The sequence below is a fragment of the Lonchura striata genome, chromosome 18, assembly GCF_046129695.1.
Source record: "Lonchura striata isolate bLonStr1 chromosome 18, bLonStr1.mat, whole genome shotgun sequence".
In the NCBI taxonomy this organism is placed as follows: domain Eukaryota; kingdom Metazoa; phylum Chordata; class Aves; order Passeriformes; family Estrildidae; genus Lonchura; species Lonchura striata.
In genome coordinates, this window is record NC_134620.1 from 14,388,736 (window position 1) to 14,409,521 (window position 20,786).

At 46.6% G+C, this 20,786-nt stretch overlaps 1 protein-coding gene across 1 annotated transcript in view; it reads left to right on the forward strand.

Moving 5' to 3' along the window:
* Positions 1 to 20,786, forward strand: part of TMEM132C (transmembrane protein 132C) — a 183,270-nt gene that overhangs the window by 156,653 nt on the left and 5,831 nt on the right. Inside the window, exons 5-8 of the mRNA XM_077787270.1 lie at positions 3,973 to 4,116; positions 14,843 to 15,048; positions 15,459 to 15,732; positions 16,701 to 16,892. Of these exons, the coding sequence (XP_077643396.1) occupies positions 3,973 to 4,116; positions 14,843 to 15,048; positions 15,459 to 15,732; positions 16,701 to 16,892 (816 nt within the window). The remainder of the gene's footprint in view (positions 1 to 3,972; positions 4,117 to 14,842; positions 15,049 to 15,458; positions 15,733 to 16,700; positions 16,893 to 20,786) is intronic.

Sequence of the window (20,786 nt, forward strand, 5' to 3'; positions counted from 1 at the left end):
GGCTGTGCGAGGGACAAACCTGAATGCTGAGCCTCAATTAACATTGTCCTGGGAGGCTCCACTCGGATTTCCAGCCTGCACACTGGACCATTCTCATGACCTCAGGCTCCCGTGGATTTCTCTTGATAACACCATCTAATCGGATTTAGAGTTTAATTAAACAGCTGTCACTTTGCTTCCTCATTCTGCCACAATTTAATGTTGAATTAGTTCCTGAATCAGTCATGGCTGAATGCTTGCCTTCTTACAATGGAGAGGCTGGATGAGCATAAGGTTTGCTCCTCAGCTAAATGCAAGCAGTATTTTGTATTCTTGCTCTTTGAGCAGAGCTCCCACTGCCATCAGTGTGAGTTCCCTGGCTGGAGAGGGCTGGGATGAAAGGTGAGATGCTGCAGAGCCATTCCTGGGTGCCTGGCTCTGGATGAGCAGGTTGAGCACAGCTCCTGAGCTCTGGGGCACGCCTGCTGCAGGGGTGTGCTTCCCCTTTCTGAGGAGGGGATGTTCCTGCAGGGCAGTCCTGCACAGCGGTGCAGCTGGGGAGGGCAGTGCTGGGGCATTTCATCCAAACTAACCTGAGCAGAGTGTCAGTGCAGCTTTATGCTGCTCTGAGTGTAGCAGCAGCTCAAGGAGGAAAGCTTGGAGATCTCCTGGACAGCGGTGGTTTTGCATCAAATTCTGCCAATACATTTTAAAGTAATTTCTTACACAAAAAATTCAATTATTTGCTTTCAGATGTCTCCTTTGATACCTCCTTGAGCCTAACCACTAAAGTTTTCCTGTAATCATTAGAGGAAAAATTGTTCTTTATTTATACTATTTGTTAATTAAATGCATTTAAGTCGTAATTATTTCATTCATATGTTGTGTCCATTGAAGGGATGCCCTGGTAACAGGAAAGAACCTTCCAAACTGGGAGCTTGTAGATGTTCTTCAGGCAAGAAAGGCAGCTCAGCCTCTGCAGTATCAGAGTCAGATGTTGTTGGGATTTGGGCATTGTGCTGCCAAGACAGCTGGAGGCTTCCAAGGTCAGAGCTGAATCTCCCTTGTTTCCATGAGGATTATCTGTGTAGTTCTGTTTTAGCTGTGGAAGTGCCAGCCCTGGCTTTTTTAGGGTTTGCAATTCATTTACAGAAACTTCTTTCTGACCTGGATATTGATGCTGACTTAGAGTGCATCTTCCTTCTGTTTTTGTTTTTTTTTTTTTTCAATTTACTCTACTTCCCTCATTTTTTAAATTTCTTGGGGAACAAGTCCAAACACTTCTATCAGATGCTTTCAATTTTTTTGTCACATAAAATAAACTTCATTTTAAAACTCTACTTGCTGCCTGCACAGAAAGTAGATTAGTTCTTGGGGGATTTTAAAAATTAAAGAATGTGGAAATGGCCAAGATATTGTGATTTTGAAAAGTGCCTTCATTTTAAATGAATTCACAGTCTCTGAAAGTTTCTTAGGAATGCTGTTTGTGTTATCCTGAATTAGCCTGCAGCCAGGGCAGTATACTGTGTTTAAGAATGAGACCCAGGAGCCCCCAGCTCTGCTGGCTGCTGGGTTTCCTGTGCTGCTGGAGGGAAATTGTGGTCCTGGTGCTGCTTGACATGTGTGACATTCCCATTCTCTGGACACAGAGACACGATTCTGCCTCTCAGGATTGCACAGGGAGAAGAAGAGAAAACAATCTCTACCTCTGCTCCTCTGTTTGCCCATGTGGAATGTGGTTGGGGATTGTTCACCTGCAGGGATGGCTGGGCTGGATTCTGGGGAAGTTGTTTGGGGTCAGTGACCAAAGGGACCCAGCTGTGGCTCGGGCTCTCAGCAGAGTCACGAGTTTATTCATTAGTTAAATGGGTACGTAAGGAGTAGTACAGTATCTCTTGAAATAGTATATTAATGTAATATAGTATAGATTTAATGAAGCTATCCTTCAGCCTCCTGATGTGGAGCAGACATCATCATTTCTTCCACATCCAGGCTCTCCCCACATTTTCACTGCAGACATCCCTTGCAGATGGGACTTGTGCTCCTCAGTGGATATCCGGGGCTGTTGCAGGGGTGGGAGAGTGCAGGGAAGCAAACCTGGGTCTGTGGCTCACGTTCAGGCTGCTCATGGACAGACAGACAGACAGACAGATCTGCTTGAGCTCCTTTTATTTTGGTCTGTTTCAGTTCAGCCTTTGAGGAGCCCTGGGCCGTGGATGCTTTCCTGTGTTCAGAGCTGTCTGTCAGGTTTTGTGGTGCAGACAATGGCTGATTCTCCCTGAAGTGCCTTTGGCTTTATTGCAGCAATATAAAGGGAACACAGGAGGCAGCAGTTGTGCCATGAGGCTATTCCATATCCAGGGATATGGGATACATGCTTCTCTATTTTAGTTCTAAACAAAAAAAGACAATAAAATCAAGGCTTTGTTCCTTGGTCTTTTTTTTTTTCTGGTTTGTTTTAACTATCACAGGGCACTTGGAGCCTGAGGAAGGGAAGTGGCAGAGCTGAAAATTGCTTTTAGTATAGTGTGTAATATATTAATTGCTTATACATCAGTATTTCTTAATCTGTGTAATACCCATGAGTTATGGCTGCTTTCAGGGGAGGTGAAGGCAAAAGGTTTCCATCTGTGCTCAGAGCTGTGGCTGGATGGGCACCATCCCTTCCCAGTGCTGGGGATCTCTCATGCTGCAGTGGAATGATTTGGGGTTCTCACATTTCTAGAACAGTCAACATTCCTGTTTAGCATTTCCTTTTAAGTTTGATGGGATTTCTTAAGAGAGCTGCAGGAGAACCTGAGATATAACAAGTTGCCAGATGAAAAGAAAATCTGACCTAAATTTCAGACTCACTAAACTTGAATTGAAAACAGTATCAACAGTGTCAGTGCCCCATTTTGCTGCTGTTGACATCAGTGGCTGCAGTCCTCATGACTTCAGTGCTGAGGAATTTGCTGAATGTTTTATTCACTTTATACTGAAAGCTGAAAAGCTGAAGAAAACTTTGAAGTTTTTCCTGCATGGGAATCTTGGGAATACAGTGATGCTGACACAGTTGAGGAGTTCCAAGTGTTGGCCTGGTCGATGGTGCATTGAAAGGCTTTTATATGCCACAACCCCAGTTCAGACTTCAAATTTCCTTGTTATTTCCCCTGCAGTTAACAGCATCACTAACTCCTTCTGGATTCCTTACATTGCTTCATTGGCCATATCAGAGGAAATTAAATAATCTTGAAACAGCTCCAGACACAAAGTTCACAGAGAGGCCCCGTCTCTGCAATGGGCTTGGATTCATTTTTACTTTGGAGGCTCTTTCATCCTTACCCAAACATTGCCAGTCAAGCCAATATTAGTAAAAGCTCTGCAATCACATGTTGGAAAGTGAATATTGGGAATAACTCCACACATCTTAAAAGCAGGAGATACCTGTGGGGTATGCCTGAAGTTAGAGATCGGTGCTGAACAGAGTTCAGCTCTGAGTGTTTGTGACATTCCCATTCTCTGGACACAGAGACACGATTCTGCCTCTCAGGATTGCACAGGGAGAAGAAGAGAAAACAATCTTTGCTCTGCTCCTTTTTTTGCCCATGTGGAATGTGGTTGGGATTGTTCACCTGCAGGGATGGCTGGGCTGGATTCTGGGGAAGTTGTTTGGGGTCAGTGACCAAAGGGACCCAGCTGTGGCTCGGGCTCTCAGCAGAGTCATGAGCTTATTAATTAGTTAAATAGGTAAGGAGTAAGTATGTAGAATAGTATCTCTTGAAATAGTATATTAATGCAACATAGTATAGATTTAATGAAGGTATCCTTCAGCCTCCTGATGTGGAGCACACATCATCATTTCCTCGCTGAGCCGGGGTTGCCCTTTTTGCTGTGAGTGTTTATGCAGCAGCTGAAGCGGGGCTGGGGGTCCCTGCCTTCCAGCAGGGTGCTGCTCTCTGGGGTGGGCTCCCCGAGGTGCTGTGAGCAGTGCTGTGCTCTGTTTGGCTGCAGGACACCGAGATCCTGAACACGGCCATGCTGACGGGCAGGACGGTGGCGGTGCCCGTCAAGGTGGTGTCCATCGAGGAGAACAGCGCTGTGACGGACATCTCCGAGGCCGTGGAGTGCAAATCCTCCGGGGAGGACGTCATCAAGGTAAGCTCCTGCCACCCACTGCCTTCTGCCTCTTCACATTGCATCTGCACAAGGAGAACGGCCTGGAGTAACCACTAAATCAGCTCCTGCAAATCAACCCTGCTCCCGTTCCCCCGGCGTGAGGAGAGGGGATTTTGGGTGAGTGAGGTGCGGCTGTACACACAACACACTGAGGGTTGTTTTTATCCTGTCCCACTTTTAAAGTGCCTGGGTAATTTCACCTCAGGCCCTCTGTCGCTATAGGACACGAGAAAGCACAACACGAGCCACTGCGATGGCAAGGTAAAAAAGAAGAAGGTTTCTTTTCTGACTTCAACTTTTATGCTTTTCCAAAGGTGACAGTGGATTGGAGAGTGAATGGGCCACCTCTCCAATGACATTGGACAAACTCAACTTCCTTCACCCCCACCAGGAATGCAAAACAATATGTTGTTTATAGAAAATGTGTGGGAAAGTTTTCTAACAGAATGTAAACTCAGAAGGCTTTAGAAAATCTTAAGAATCAGGGCGACAGCCCTCTGTGCATGGATTGCATTCAGTGCAAAAGCAGCTCTGCTGTGAGCCCTGCTCCTCCAGATGTTCCCCAGCACCTTTCCAGCTGTGCCTCTCAGCTGCACAGCTGCCTGGGAGGGCTGGGCTGGGCCAGCATTGCCCAGCAGCTGCAGGGCAGGGCTGCCAGCCTGCTGAGAGGCTGCTGGGTGGCACTGCCAGGGCAGCACAGCTCCTCTGCTGCAGCCAGTCCTGCAGGTGGTGCCTTTTGGGGCTACCTGAAAACAGAGGGCAGACAAAATTAAGGGAATAAAAAGCAGTTGTATTTATTGAAGGGCCTTCAGGTACATTTAGCTGCAGAAAGCTACAGAAAAGCTTTCTGTGTTCAGTGGATCCTCCAAAGCCAACCCAAATATCTCCATTTTGCTGGAGCTTGATGCTTTTTCAGTTTTAATCTCCAGAAATTCCTATCAATGCTTTTCCTAAGGCAGTCACATAATCACAAATGGAAGTAAAAAATGAAATTTAGTTTAGGGATCGTCCTGATTGTAACCTTACTGGAAACCACTTCCCTGAGTAAGAAAAAAATACAAGATAGCATTCACAAATAATGATTTTAAAAGAATCGGAAAAGGACTGTTGTGATTCTGTATGGCTTTAACAGCTTATAGAATTCCACCAAATAATTCCAGCCCCGTGGGGATTTTTTCTTTCCAACAGTGAGAATGACCAGTATTAAGTTCTTCTACTTAATGGAACAAAGAAACAAAGAGTCAGATTAGGGAAAAAAAATACATGATACGTAATGCATCAAATGATGCACAGAAAATGACAGCAGAATTATTTCTCAAGCAAAAATCCTTCTGGAAAAATGGCTTCTGGCTGTTGTAGTTTTTATATTCATCAGGAAGGAGTGAAACCCCCAAGCCACACAAGAAAGGAGTGTGTTCTTGCAGGAACTACAGCACAGCCTGGACTGTTGCAGTTCTGCAGCAATTTCTTTGGGAAGAATGTTCTCCTGAAGCACCGTGTGCTTTGATTAGCACCCGGGGCCCTGCTGTGCTCTTATTTTCTGCAGAAATAATTTATCTGCACTAAAAGGGTTCCTCACAACGATGTTTGCCCCATCAGAACATTTTGAGAGGCTTCCAGGAGCCTCCCCTGCCTGGGCACCCTGAGGCTGAGGTGACCAAATAACTGGAGGTGAGCACAGCATTCACTGGAGCAGCCAGGGACATTTCCAGGTGCCTTTTCCTCTGCAGAGCTGGTTGGAAATTGCTCCGATGGTGACAGGAGGTGTCTCCTCGTGCTTGGGGTAGATGCAGAACCTCTGGAGGGATGTGGCTGTGACACGAGTGCTAACTGCTGTAAAACACACAGCTGGCTGAAAAACACAGCTCAATTAAGGGCTTGGAACAAAAAGGTTTTCTCGTCTCATCAGAAAGGAAAAAAGGCTTTTTAGGTTTTTTTTTTTTCATCTAGAATGTTCTTGTTTCCACAAAATTTCTTTCTTTACATGGGGAAGTGGTTTGGGGTTCAAGGCAAATTGACATCTTCAATTGGTTTAGATTTTAAAAAGCACTCAGAAAGCTTCAAATGAGCACAGAGGCCTTTCATCCTTAATTCATTTTGAAATTCTCCATCAAGCTTTTATGTTCAATTCTTTAGAAATATCTTTCTCTGTGAAATCCTGGTGTAGAGACCTTGTTGGGAATAACCTTTCTGCTTAAAAATAAAATCCAGTCATCATAAATTTTGTCTTTTGGGCAGAGCCCATGGTACAAGGGCTGTGTGCATGAGCTTACAGTGCATGTAAAGCCTGTAGATTATCTTAAATCACAAACTTAGGGGTAAAAAAAGGACTTACTGATGAGAGCTATTGAGAGCTATTTAATGCTTACTCATATTATCATCTAGAGGTTCGGGCAGATATTTTTCTGTGCTTTCAATTGTGTGGAATTTCTGGTGATTTGGGTTCAGCCAAACCTGACAGTGAGGCCAGAAGCTGAAGGTGCTCAGTGCCTGTCTGCACTGGGCCTGTAATATTTAGTATCAAAGAAATGTCCTTTAATTCTGGTAGAGAGCTTAAAGCTCTTGCCCAGCAATTGGCCATCAGCTCAAAGCTTATTTATATTAATTTTGACTTCAGTTGGCCTGAATTTCATTGTTCTCAGTAACAGAACCCTGTGGAAATCTGAATTTAAGATCTATCTGCAAAGAGCAGGTAAGAGTTTCCCAGTGATGCTCATGGTCCCAGGGCAGCTCAGTGCAGTGTTTTGAATGTGCTGACTGCTATTCCTTTCACTTCTTTTATTGTCTCATAGTTCCCAGTCTTTATTTCCAAATTTACAGCTGATTTCATGAACTTTAAATGCCTTTGAGTGCTCTAGACCTTCACACAGTGCTCCAACCTTTCAAAAGTGGACACAAAATTTATTATGGCACTAAAAAGGAAGCAAAAGGCAAAGTTTCTTTGGCTAAGCTGGAATTTACCAATAGGATCCATCTGTGTGGATCCATTATAGCAAGTGCAGCTGCATGCACAGGCTCCTTGCCCTCTGCTGGGAGCTCAGGTGGATTTTGCTGCTTTTGCTGATGTTTTGTGCTCTTTGAGCAGCAAGTGCAGCTCCCCCTGACCACAGCCAAAACCAGCCCGAAAGCCCTGGCAGCAGGAGCTGCATCTCTCTGTGAGCCCAGAGCCAGCAGCCTGTGCTCTGCTGGCTCCCCGTCCCCCTCCGATGCTCTGGGAACATCTGTGTCAAACTGAACAGCTTTAAAACCAGGGCAGAAAGCCCCAGCATGGAAATGCCATTGCTTTGCTGCTCTGCAGCCCCGTGGCTTTGAAGGTTTTTCTTCTGGCAAAGCTGGTGTTGTATTCTGAACAGGATAACAAGTGGAAAGTCCTCCTCCTTGCCCTCCTCCATACTTCCCCTAGTCCTGTGATTTATGGGATCAATATACAGCAGCAGAGCAGCAGAACTTGGGAGGAGCTTTATAAAAATGAAGCTTTGCCACACACTTCTGCCAGATGTCAGCAGAGTAAGGAGGGCAGCAGTGGTTGGAGCTCTCACAGGAGATGTTCTGTCAGGCATGGTCAGCCCCACTCCCCCAGCAGCCAGCCTGTGGAAATTGGAACTCAAAATGGGCATGGACTGAGATACATTCAGCAATCAAAGTTGTAAACACCTTGCCATCCCACAATGGGCAAAAATTTCAAGGGCAGCTGAAGAAACTTCCAAACTACATCCGTGCAGGCTTCCCTGCCTGTCACCTCGTGCCTTCACCCAGCTGCCTGCCTGCACTGGGGTGGAGAACCAGCACAGCCCCAAATCACAGCAGCAGCACCTCGAGTTGCACAGAAAGTGCTTCAAAATCACCTCCAAAGCTTTGAGATCAGGACTGGGAAAGGAAATGGGAGAAACAGCTCCAGTCTTGAGGTGATGAGACTATGATGAGTTTGCTCCAGACCTGTCTGAGTAACAGTCAGCAGAGAGGATGGCTTGATTGTACTTTGCTTTCTGCCCCTGGTTGTAATTTACTCACTGTGCATCTGTGTTTTGTAGATACACACTGAGTTAAGGAATGACAAACACTGTGATGGAAATGCACAACACTGCCTGAGCTGTGAGATGGAATTAGAAGTGACTCCACCCTGGGATCCTGCCTTGCCAAAAAAGATATCTGGGGCCATGCTGCATATATGGGCTGCCATCCCCAGTGAGCAGGAGCCAAGCTCTCTGTTTGTCCCCATTTCCAGAAATTGCTTGTTTGGAGAGTGCACAAAGCAAGGCAGATTTTGGGTTCTGTGATAATGTGAGCTGCAGCAGAGCTCCCGTGGCTCAGCACAGCCACAGTTCAGCTTCAGGAACTGGTCATTTGGGAGCAAATAGATGCCCTCCAGCCTCAGCTGGCATTTTGTACCCCTTTTACTCTCTCAGTTCTGTCGTAGTGAATGATATTCAGTTAGTTAAATGTAGTGCTGCTGCTCTGCAAGGCTGCCTCTGAAATCTCTGTAATGAGATTAGGTAATGTACAGCCTTCTCCCTAAGAAAAGCTCTCTTGCTCTGGGGGGGTTTCTGCTTAGTTTTGCTAATCTGGCTGCTGACACTGAAAATGAAAACCCTGCTCAGCAGAGAGAGCCCAAATTGCATCCAAAGCATGGCCCTGGTTTTGCCCAGCTCTCCTCTGCAGTGCTGGGGCTCCATCCCTGTGCTGTTGGTGTGGATGCTGGGAGCCTTGCCTGGGGACTGGCCAAGGATCCCCCTGGGGATGTGGCAGCTGCTGAGCAGCACAGAGCCCCGAGCAGCCAGCCCTGTGTGCCACTGAGAGCTGTGAGTTCTGGGGGTGCAGCTGGGACCAGCTCATGCAGGTGATGCTGCCCTGCTCCTGTGCCCAGCGTGGGAATCCTTCCCCAGCTAGCTCACAAACCAGATCCATTCTTTTGGGGGGCACAAAAGGGGGTGAAAAGGACTCTGGGGTGGTTATGGCACCAATGTGAGCAAAGCAAGGCTGTGCAGAGCTCAGGTGAGAGCTGCCCAGGGCTCTGTTTGCCTCTGGGGGTTATTCTTGCATTAATGTGAGCAAAGCAAGGCTGTGCAGAGCTCAGGTGAGAGCTGCCCAGGGCTCTGCTTGCCTCTGTGCTGGCAGGCAGCTCCTGGCTGCATCCCTGGGAGCCAGGGCTGGCCATGGCAAGCCCAGCCAGTGCAGCAGTCAGCAGCTCCTGGAATGCAGCTTTCCATTCTGAAGGCTGCTCTGACATTGCCACGAAGCTGTAAATAGCATGGAGGAGCTCGGGTCTGAGGCTCTGACTTTTATCAGACTTAAACAGTTTAATTTGAAAAAATGAGTACGATGGGCCTTGAGACAGCTTCAGTTTTCCACTAGGTTACTGATTATTCAGGATTATGCAGCCAGGCATTGAAATCCTTCTTAGGAAGCCTAATGTTCATGTAGCAGAGGATTTCCTTTGTGTGTAAGGCCGTGGTGTTTAATTGGAATCAAGGCTGGAGAGCCACACGGAGTCTCTCTTTCAAAACCTGTAGAATTAATTGAGGATAATTCCCTTTCTACAGAGCACGCTGTTAAAAAGAAATCTTGAGAGAAATTCTATAGCAAGGACAGGAATATCCAAAAAGCTTGTGGGATGATTTTCACTGTCTACTATTTCCTGTAAATGACTGAAATGATATTTCCTGTGTTGGTCTGTGGTGAATAAGTGATCCTGGTGCTCTGTGTTCCTTAATGCAATGAATGGCTGCTCCCAGAGCTTGACCTCCATGAGCTCCAAGTGCCTTCCTGCTGTGGCAGAGGGATGACACCAAGCTGAACAGGGAGTCTCATCTATGAGAAGTGCTGAACACCACTATTCTTTGCTGATTATCCTGTAATTTATTTTTTTTTCCCCACTGAAATTGAGATTCCTTTAAGAGGCACTGGAAAAAGCTCTCTGCTCATAGAAGTGCTGTCATAAATATTTAAACATTTATGTAACCTTTGAATATCTTAGCAACATTTACATGAGTATAACAGAAATGGGTACATGGGTTTACAGACAAAAATGCAAGATTCTGAACCTGATGAATGCAAGGAGGACATCCCCTGGTACCACGTCTCCCCATTTCTGCTCAGTCCTAAAGCCATTCTGACCTCTGCCTAGAAAATGGACTGATGCCTCTCAGTTTTTCAGTCTCCATAAACCTGACAGGATTGCTGCATTAAAATCTTCTCTTTTTGTCCTTCTGAAGTGTCCTTCAGAGACTGGGCTGGTGTCTGCAGAGGTGCAAACCACTGGGAGAACAAACAAGCTTGGACCAGCCTCACAGAGGCAACCACTCATTTATTTTTGGGTTTTACAGCTGTCATTCTTTCCACTCCTGTGTACAGCAGGCACGAAGCAGGACAGACAGTGCTTTGAGTTCCCCATCTTTTGAAAGGCAGCCTTAGCTTGTATTTGACATGAAATTTGTCTTTCTAAAACCGCCTGACTCCACCAGCAATTGAAGGAAGATTTCTCAGGAATCTGGAGTGGAATTTAAGCTGGCAAACCCAATACTCTGCAGAGGTGCCAGCAGCCCCTCCCTGGCTGTGCTGTCCTTGTCACATCCTTTGTGTGACCTCCAGCAGCTCCTGCTCCCTTCCTGCAGTCCTGCAGTACAGAGGTCACGGTGGGATCAAAAGTTTAATCTGAGATGAGGAGGTGTTGGGAGACCCAGAGGCTCTGCACTGGGCTGGTAACAGCTCCAGGAATATCCTTTAAATTCACTGCAGCCCACCTGCAGATTGCCAGGGGCAGTTCCCTCCCCAGATCCCTGAGTGCCACAGGTGGCCATCAGGACTGCCTCTCCCTTGATTTCCAGGAAGCAGTTTTCTCTGTCAGCTCAATAAAATGTGATTTGTTGCAGAGAGAATCTATCCAAGTCATCTGGAAAGGCAATGGCCTTTGTTACAAGAGGGCACAAAAATATAATGCCAGGAAGAAGACAAAGAAGAAGTCTCTAGGGAACTGTGCTTAGCCCTGTCTTTGCTGTCTGCTTCTTTATTTTACTTTTAATCTGGAGAAAGAAGTTAGGAGAATAGAAAAAAGGGGAAAGTAGCTGAATGCAGCTTAATAATGAAAGAAACTGCTGAAATAGCATCAGAGAGCTCTTTAAAATGCAAAACTTCTTGCTGATCTGCTAAGCAGGAAAGAAAAAACCCAATCACTTAAAGGTGGTGGCTGAGCAGGCTTTCCCTTCATCATTGCTCTCTTCTTCTGATGCCAGAGATAAAAAGCACTTTCAGAGGGAGGATGTTTTCATAGTAAAAGCATAAATACTACAGGAGATGAGAGACACATCATTGCTCACAGTCTCCAGCTTCTGTTAGAGACTTTCTTGACCTGGAGTGGGCAGGAGCCACAGCTGAGATTGTCCCTGCACTGCTCCCTGGCCTTCCAGAAACGTTGACAAAAGCCTGGAGGAAAACAGAATAGTATTTCTATCTGTCAAAAACTCTTCAACAAATATACCTTTTCAATTAAAAAAAAATATTTTGAGTTCTAATGTGACCCATTTTCTTAAAAATCTGTTTTCTATCCTTCCTCCTTGGTTCCATGTGACATTGGTCACCCCTACCAGCCCTGTGTTTCTGTCCTGTTTTACCCACAGGAGAACAGATCAAAGCAGGCTAGCCAAGCTGCACTGAAGAGCTCCAGAACCAAGCTGGGATGCTATTTCCACCTTAGTTAGCCTCAGCTGGGGGCTGGTGAGGCACCACACAACCTGTTCCCTTTTTTTGTGAGGGCCATGTGCCCAGCAAATCAGACCCACCTGGGGCTTGCTGGAGCTGTAAATTGGAGCAGTCCATCTGCATCTGTCCTCTGAGGCTGAGAAACCTTGTTTATTGATTTTTTAAGTGTCACTGTGTGAGGGAAGGGCGAGGAAGGGAAATGCCCCTGCTCTCATTTTGGTTCTGCTGTGGCTGAGCTCATCTGAGGAGCAGATTTGGTGAGGCTGTACCTGCACGCTGTGTGGGACAGTGTCAGGAACCCACAGAGAGCACAACCACCCGTGATCAGGTGCAGACACTTCCCCCTGTGTAGCACGGGCTGGGAAGTGCTGCCTTTCTCTGTCAAGAGTGATGGACGATCTTCCAGGATGGATGCCTCAAAGGGTTAAAATGCACACAGAATTACAGGAATGCAGTACAGCCTGAGATTTGTTCCTCTCCTCTGTGCTACCTCTTCATCAGGAGTACAGAGCAGAGGAGAAGCAGTGCAGGGACGTCAGCAATGCTTGTTCTTGGGGAAGAGGATCATGTCTCTCACCATGCAGCTCCTAAAGACCTGCCAGTGTTGCTGATGCATGTCCAGTAATAAATACCAACCTGGAGCACTTGGAGAGGCTTTGTGCTGGCTGCTCAGCCACCTCTCAGGAGCTTACCGACTTGTTCAGCCATTTGTTTGTGCCACAGCCACGAAGGCTTGGAGCAGCTTTCCAAATACAGATGGAGGCTGGATCCCAGCCCAAAGCCATTCTGGATTTGCAGTTTTGCTACTGTCGTTATTCTTTTTCTTTCCCCAGCAGTTAGATTTGTTCAGTTACTGACAACATTGAGTTTAGACAATATAAAATCATACATCTGGAGCAGACCTGACCAGTCTGAAGCCGAGTATGTTGTCAGAAACCTTTTATCAGCACGTGCTAGCCATTTGTACAATGCATAAATGTGAGAAGATTAAATAAGCAACTTGCAGAGCTAAACCAGAAACTTCACTTTGTCTCTGGGTTGCTCTCCATAGAAATGAGTGGGCTGGAGCCAGCTTCAGGACAGCAATGGCTGTTGCTCCAAGCAGAGTTCAGCTAGATTTTGCTGACAAGCCTCCCAGGCACTTCTGCTCAAAGGAAGGTAAGGCTGAAGAACCAAGAGCTTTATGTGAAGCTGCTTTGTGGAATGTTCCAGACCTTGGATGGACACCAGCAGCCCAGATACAGGGGCTGAGTGTCCAGGGCTCAGGGCTGGGGCTCCTGCCATGCAGCCCTTGCTGGCCTGAGCTGGAGCTCTTTAATGAGAAGCATTTTCAGGGCTCCTCTCCCAGGGTGAGGCTGATGCAGAGACACCACAGAAAGAACAAGCAGCCCACCTGAGGGGTGTGTTCTGAATAACTGCTGGCATTATATAAGATATCAAACACAGTGTTGGGTTCCTCGTCACCTGTGCTGCACGGTGCTTTCAGGTGAGATCAGACAGCCATTCTGAAACAGCCTGCTGTGAACAAAACCTGCTTCTGTATTGCCATTCCAGTTAATAGATGGGAAAATAGGCCATGGCATTCATAGTGCTAAAATGAAGGTGTTTCTGCCCCCTTCAGGCTTCCAAGCCGGCCTCAGGAGGGCTGAGGGAGAAGCCTGAAGAGAGGGATGGGTCAGGTATTGTAGCACATGGTAGGGCTTCAGTCAGCAGAGCTGTTAGAGCATTGGGATGCTATACCAATAACCCCCTGAGGCAGCCAGGAAGAGAAATGTTTGTATTGTGTTCTCAGAAGCTTCTTCTTGCAATCTCACCATCAAATATTTTACCAGAATATGAGTCTAAAGCTGAGAGAGGATACAAAGGGGCTGTGTGGGACTGGGAGCAGCTCAGCCCCTGCATCTGTGCCCACAGAGCACATCCATCTGCTGCCTTAGTCTGGGGGCACCAGCACTGCCAGCTGATGATCCTCATCTGAACAAAACAGTGCTGGGAACGGGTAACAGGGAGCAGATGATAATATAAATACACCTTCAGGTGGGGAGATGCAGTTCCACCATTACCAGTGCTCGTTAGGGGTGATGAAATAGAATCCTGACAGGATGGGAGCAAGAGCAGGAGTTGGGATCTGCTGGTCTTGCTCTTAATTTCTGCAGACATACCAACTCATTTAGTAATGTAACAGCTCCCACTGCTCACCACTTAATGTATGATTAATGTGCCACAGGATTTCCCCAGACATTTATGACACCTTTAGGAATAGAAATGACAATGACTTTATCACATGGAGTCACTTCATACTATCTGCATCTCTCTTAATGATTTATATATCCAGGAGTGATTTTATCACTAGTACTCAGTAACATAATAAATGAGAAAACTCAATGGTCTGTAAATTACAACACTGATTAAAGAAGTGATTACTGATATAACTCTTACACAGCTATGATAATGCTTGCTTATATTTCAGGACAGCATTTACATATTAATGATAAATCTACTGTAGTGTTTAGAAATACTTTACAGCTTTAATCAAAATGTAAACATTTACAAACAGATAATGTTTATTGCAGAGGAAATGAGTCGACTTCTGTTACTCTTCAGTGGGTGAAATCTACTGCAGAGCCAGTCTCGAAAGCAGCATCACCCCTGGTGGAGGTCATCAGGGCAGAGCTGTGACTAGCTGCTTGCCCCATGGAGAGCAGTTTGGGTTTGCTGGGTTCCTCTTGAGCAAGCCTTTGCTCACTGAGAGTTCCCCAGCTCTGCCATCACATCGGTTTGGAGCTGGCTACAGAAAATCAGGGGCAGGCTTCACAAACAGTGCCCAGTCCTTGGCACCTCCAGCACAGCCCAGCCTCCGAGCCAGGGCAGGGCTCTGTGCTCAGCTGCTCCCACCGTGCCAGCCCTTCATTAACGGGCATCCACCAGGGGAGCCTTTTCTCTTCGTTTTGGGGCTACACTTGGGGTTGGTTTTGCCACAGCCATCACCCTTTCTCCTTCCCCCTCCCAGGTTTCTGACAGGTGTGACTACGTTTTTGTCAACGGCAAGGAGATGAAGGGCAAGGTGAACGCCCTGGTGAACTTCACCTACCAGTACCTGAGCGCCCCGCTGCAGATGACGGTGTGGGTGCCCCGCCTGCCCCTGCAGATCGACATTTCCGACACTGAGCTCAGCCAGATCAAGGGCTGGCGCGTCCCCGTGGTCTCCAGCAAAAGGTGGGCTTGAGGCACAGCCCTTCCCGGGTGATTTGTGACAGGAATGCTCCCGAAATGCAGCGCCTTCCCCTGAGGAGCAGCACTGCTGGAACCCCCAGCCGTGCACTGGGATCTGCAGATACACAAAGCTGTAAAAGCTGTGGGGTTGTGCTTCTGTGCACGTGTCTGTTTTGGGCAACAAAATGCAGTGTGGGACTCTGGCAAGGCCCGCTGGCAGAGGTGTTGTCTGGAGACGGCAGCACAGGTGAAAAGGTGGCACAGCCCAGTCCTCCATCACGTGAGGTGGACCAGAAATCCAGTAATCAGTAGTCCAGAAACCCAGAAGGGAGGGCTCTGTTGAAGGGGCACTCCAGTGTTAATTTTCACGGATGTTCTGAGAACATTTCTCTGTGTGTTCTCCCTGCCTCCAGGCCCACCAGGGACAGCGATGACGAGGAGGAGGAGGAGCGCAGGGGCAGGGGCTGCAGCCTGCAGTACCAGCACGCCACGGTCAGGGTGCTGACGCAGTTCGTGGCCGAGGACTCGGGCCCCTGGGGACAGCTGAGCTTCCTGCTGGGCTCAGACTGGCACTTCGACATCACCGAGCTGGTCAGGGACTTCATGAAGCTGGAGGATCCCCACATTGCCAGGCTGCAGGAGGGCAGGATCCTGGTCGGCCGGGAAGTGGGAATGACCACCATGCAGGTACAGCTCTGGGAGGGGTCTGGGCACGGGCTGGGGGGCCCCACGCTGCCGTGCCCATGGATTGTACCTCTGGGGGGGTTACACAGGTGAGCCCTTACCAAAGCCAGTGTGTCGCTGTCAAGGCACGACAAGAGACTCTGACTCAGAAGTTGTTGAGAGGAAAACTCTGATTTATTCAAAATACCCTGCTCTTTTATACAGAGCTTTGTGAGGACCAACTCCATTGCTCCTGAAGTGAAACCAACCCACAGCATTGGTGCAGAGTGCTTGACACACAGTGATAGAACTTAACTATAAACAATGTGAGCAACAAGAGAGATAAAGAATTATTTACAATCTTTTCCAACTCTTTCCGAGGCTTCTGCCTGGCTAGAAACTCTCCGTTTCTCTCTTTGACTGAATCTGAGATCCACACCAGTGCATAAAGGGTAGCTAGAGCTGTCTGTGTGGATATGAGGAAGGTGGAGAAGACAGCATGTGCATGAGCGGGCTAGCTGTAGTTCCCCAAAGAGAGCAGCATGGCCCTTCGTTCCAGCAAAGGGGAGGATATTCTGCTGTCCTGATGTTCCATCAGAAACAGAAAATGCTGGAGGAACAAGAACTTCCAAGCCATGAAATGAAGGACAAATCCTAGGCTGGTAACCTCCCTTTGAAGTAGTTGGGAGGTTTAATGAGCTCGTCCACATGGGAGGACAGAGTAACAGGAGAAGAGAATTTTAAATCCACTCTCGTGGTGAAATAATGCAAATAACACAACTGGGACAAGACAGCTCCCAGTCTTGGATGCTTCTCAGCCATAACCTCTCCACTCAGGATTTCTGACCCTGCTAATGAAATCAGACTCCCTTTCCTGTGCTCTTAATTTCTGTGCATAAAGCTTTGGAGACGAGAAGGGATGATGACCTTAAGAAAGGTTCTATCAATTGATCAGCCTTTTCCTAAACTGATTCTTCTGTGTTTTTCCAAAGGTTTTGTCTCCTCTGTCTGACTCCATCCTGGCAGAGAAGACGGTGACTGTGCTGGATGACAAAGTGACCATCACAGACCTGGGAGTGCAGCTGGTGTCTGGGCTTTCTCTCTTCCTGCAGCCCAGTGCAGCCACCAGCAGGGCCATTGTGGCCACAGCCGTTGCCCAGGAGCTGCTTCATACTCCTAAGCAGGTGATGTGCACTCTGAATTTCCTGGCTTTGCCTTCTGGCATGGGGCAGGACTTTATCAGTGTGAAATACAGATGGTAATTCATGCCAGTTTAGAATTGAGACTTTAGGTGTAGTCTGTGTTAATTGCTTTTCCCTACAGATACTCTAGAATTGCCTTGTCTGTTCTTCCTTTCCAACGGGGGTTTCAATCTGCAGTAAAAGTTCTAACTACCCTGAAGTTTGTGCTGTTTACAGGTTTAATACTCTTTCTTTAGCTAATGAGCCTGTGTTGTTTCCATTGCACAGGCAGTCTTTGGACAGTGATCCTGGTTTGCTGTATGAGCACAGCCTTCTTTTCTGTTCTGGAGAGCACAGAGCTGTCACCATTTAATATCTTCAAGAGCTGTAAAATAGAGGCAGAAGATGGCCACATCCATTTCTTTTCCCTCCTGGAGCCATGACACACTGCCAGGCTCATCTCTCCTTTTATTTTGCATGTGAATTTTGGGGGTTTCATCATCCACTTCATGTGCTGATCTTAATTTAAGCCAGCAAATTCTCATCTCTCTAAGGGGGTTATTTCAAACAGCTTGTTTCAGGTCACAACCTCTGTGGAAAAGAAAATTGGAGAGCACCACCAGATCAAGGCAAGCAGTCACTCTGGCCCAGAATAAACCCAAGAGTCACTGGAGTGTGCTTCCTTGGTCAGTTGACTTGAGGATTGGGACTGGGAACCATGTAATTAAATCTGTCCACAGCTACTCCTCTTGCAGAAAGCATTTTTCTTCTCACATAGATAGGGAGAGATCTCAAGTCAAGTTTTATGGCCCATTTTCATGATTATTGCTACCTAATTTTCTGGGACATAAAAATAATCTAGTTTGTTTTATAACTTAGTGACAGGAAAATGTCCAAGCTAGAAGGACACGGTGCCCATCTGTTCCATTTGTTGCATCCTGTAAACATAAGAATCTTATGTAATTAACCCATTTATACCCTTCTTCAGGGCTTAGAAACCACATCTGGCATACTGTCTTCAGACAAAGACTGTGGAAACAAAAACTGCAGCACTCCTCGCCCAGTCCTGCCCTGTGGGACAGAGCAGCATCAGTCCTGCAGCAGCACTGGGAGAATTGTGGATTTGATTGCAGATAAAAGAGCCTGTGAATCTGGAGAGGGTGCCCAGTCCCTCTGTCAGCTTCTCAGATTTATGGATGATCTGTCCTGAGTATGCAAAGGCATTTATCAGCATCAGGTTGTGGCAGATTGTGCCAGGGGTGCCCATCGTGACACCTCCTGTTGTTTATGCTCTGGCAATATGATGTGACATGTCACGACATGGCACTGCAAGGAATACAAAAGAGGGAAAACGTGTAAACGTGGTTTGGGTTGAAATTATTTTTCCCAGCATGTGAGTTCTGAGATGATTTTAGTGGAGTGTTTGGTTTAAGCTGCTCTTCCTCTGCAGGACCATTTCAGGTTGCTGAGAGTGGCACAATTCTGACACACAGGTCAGGCCCTGGTTCTGAGCAGTGCATCTCCATCACCAAACCTCAGCCAGGAACAGATTTCACACTGGGGGATAAACGGAAGGAAATGGCGTAGGAGGGACATGTAGAGTCACAGACATTATTCCTTTCATTTGTAGTTTGAATGAAGGATATAACATTTAAGTCACTCTCCCTTAGGAAAATTAATGCAAATGTGAGAATGTTTGTGGCTAAATTTTGCAAGAAGTGACTCATGATTTGGAGTGCATCAGCTGAGATCCTGACTGAGCTGGCGTTTTGAGGCAAATGCTGAGTGTTTTCTGAAAATCAAGCCCTTTTGAAAGAGGGTTTTTTCCAAGGAGACAGCCCAGGACTGAGCCTGTACTTGAACATTGTGAGGGCTTCATTATTTAAGTGTGCCTTTTCCTTTGAAGCAAGTTTATAAAAGGCCCAAATAACTCATGCAAACCTTACTGATGCAACTGAAAAACAAAATGCAGAATTTTTGGTGTGGTTTTCTTTCAGTGACCAGAACGACTGGATTGCCTTAATTTTAATGAGCACACCTTGTCTGCATACACAGCACACAGTAGCCAAAACAAAGTGCTGAAAAGTTGGCAGTTTCTCCATAAATACAAAGCACTCTAAAGAAGATAAGCCAATATTTTATCACCTTGGATGCCTTAAGTTAGATACCTTTATCTATAGCTGGGCAACTAATTACCTGCTGTGCCAAGGTGACCTTGAGGGATGCTGAGCCCATATATTATTTTTTAATCAATAGGGAGCTCATTGGCACTGGAAAGTGGATCAGTGATTTAAGTGCCTAAAAATAGACACAGGTTGACCAACTTTTAGATATCAAAGATGAAGTGTCTTGTGAAAATTTGGAAACTCTATCTGTGAGTAATCTATTTTTGGTGGCCATCTGCTCAGGTAGGAAAGCTGTTCCATTTGGCTTGCTGACGGTTGTTAAATCAACACTGTCATCTTAAAGGCTTCTCCAAAATGTAAACAGAAGAAAACCTGCAGTGCTTAAATGTTTTCTGATCTAAGTGAGCTTCAAGGACTCTCAAAGCTCAGCTGGCTGTGCAGGGGAACTCACAGTCATACCCAGCCTTTTTGTCACTGTAGAGTATTGCATGGGGGCTAATGAACTGAAATGGGTCAGTGAAGAAAGAAGAAAAAAGCCTTTAATGTACAGCTCTGTGCATTAATGCATCTCTCAGTGCTCCTGGGGAGCTGCAGACACTTTCTCAGGGGAAAGGAGCAATGTTGGTGCTTTCTCAAAGCCAGGTTCTGGAGTTGTCCAGCTGCAGTGCCTGCTCCAGCCCTGCTCTCCCTCTCTGGGAGGGGAGGGTGCCCAGCACCCTTGGTCATTGCCCTGGGGTCACTCCCTGGGCTGCCTTGTGCATGGAGGAACCTTGGAGGAACCCGTCAGGTTCAGCTCCTGGCCTTCCTGCAAGTGCTGAGAATTCACTGGCACCTCTCAGTTAACAACAGATACCAGCAGTATTTTTATGGTGTGGATTTATTACCCATCCTGGCAGTCTAAGTTACACCCAAATTGTATTTATGCCTTCTCTAAGCTGACAGAGCCATGGAGGGGCTCGCAGGAATGACAAAGGAATTCAGCAGCATGGGAAAGGGAGAAGGGATGCATTGTTGGATAAGAATCTCAATTCTTCCCTTGCAAAGACAAGCAAATTCCCACTGGAAAGGAATGTCACATTAGCAGATTGGACAAAAAGGAGAGAGAGAAATACACAGTGGGGGAATGGATGGTTTGAGTTAAGATCTGAGTCTTGGCTGCCTTTCATTTCCACATCATAATGATCAAGCCAAATTTTTACTACACAAGCCACAGGCTTAAAAATAAATGCACATGTAATACTTTGATATTTCACGTGATAAAATTGCTAGGGAAATCCATGCCAGCATTCAAGTCCCCAGACAGAACAATGAGAGCTGGTCTAGGAGAAGCTGCTGAGAACAGTATTCCTTTGCCTTTATTTGAGGGAGAGGTGTATTTGTTTTCTGCAGAGCCAGCCATTTCTTTCCTCTGATGTCCTGCCTCACTCCAGGACCCTTGCAGCTGACCCCAGCAATTGAGGGCTTATTCACAAATACTTTCATTTGTTCTATAGTGAATGAAGACCATTAAAAGGCCATTTTATTCTGAGCATGGAATAAAATCAAATATCCTGATCTGTGTTTCTAAGCAGCAAAATTCTCTAAAATGCAACCAGTTTATCCAAGAAGATTTATCAAGTGGTATCTTTGGGCTGATAAGTCACGCTGTAATTCAAGGCCAGGAAAGGTGGTGGAACTGCCAAGAGAACAGCAAAGGCACAAAGGAAAGTTTAGACAAAATATGTTTTGGTAAAGTTTTTGATGTGCTTAAGGAAAGCCTGATGCTAATCAG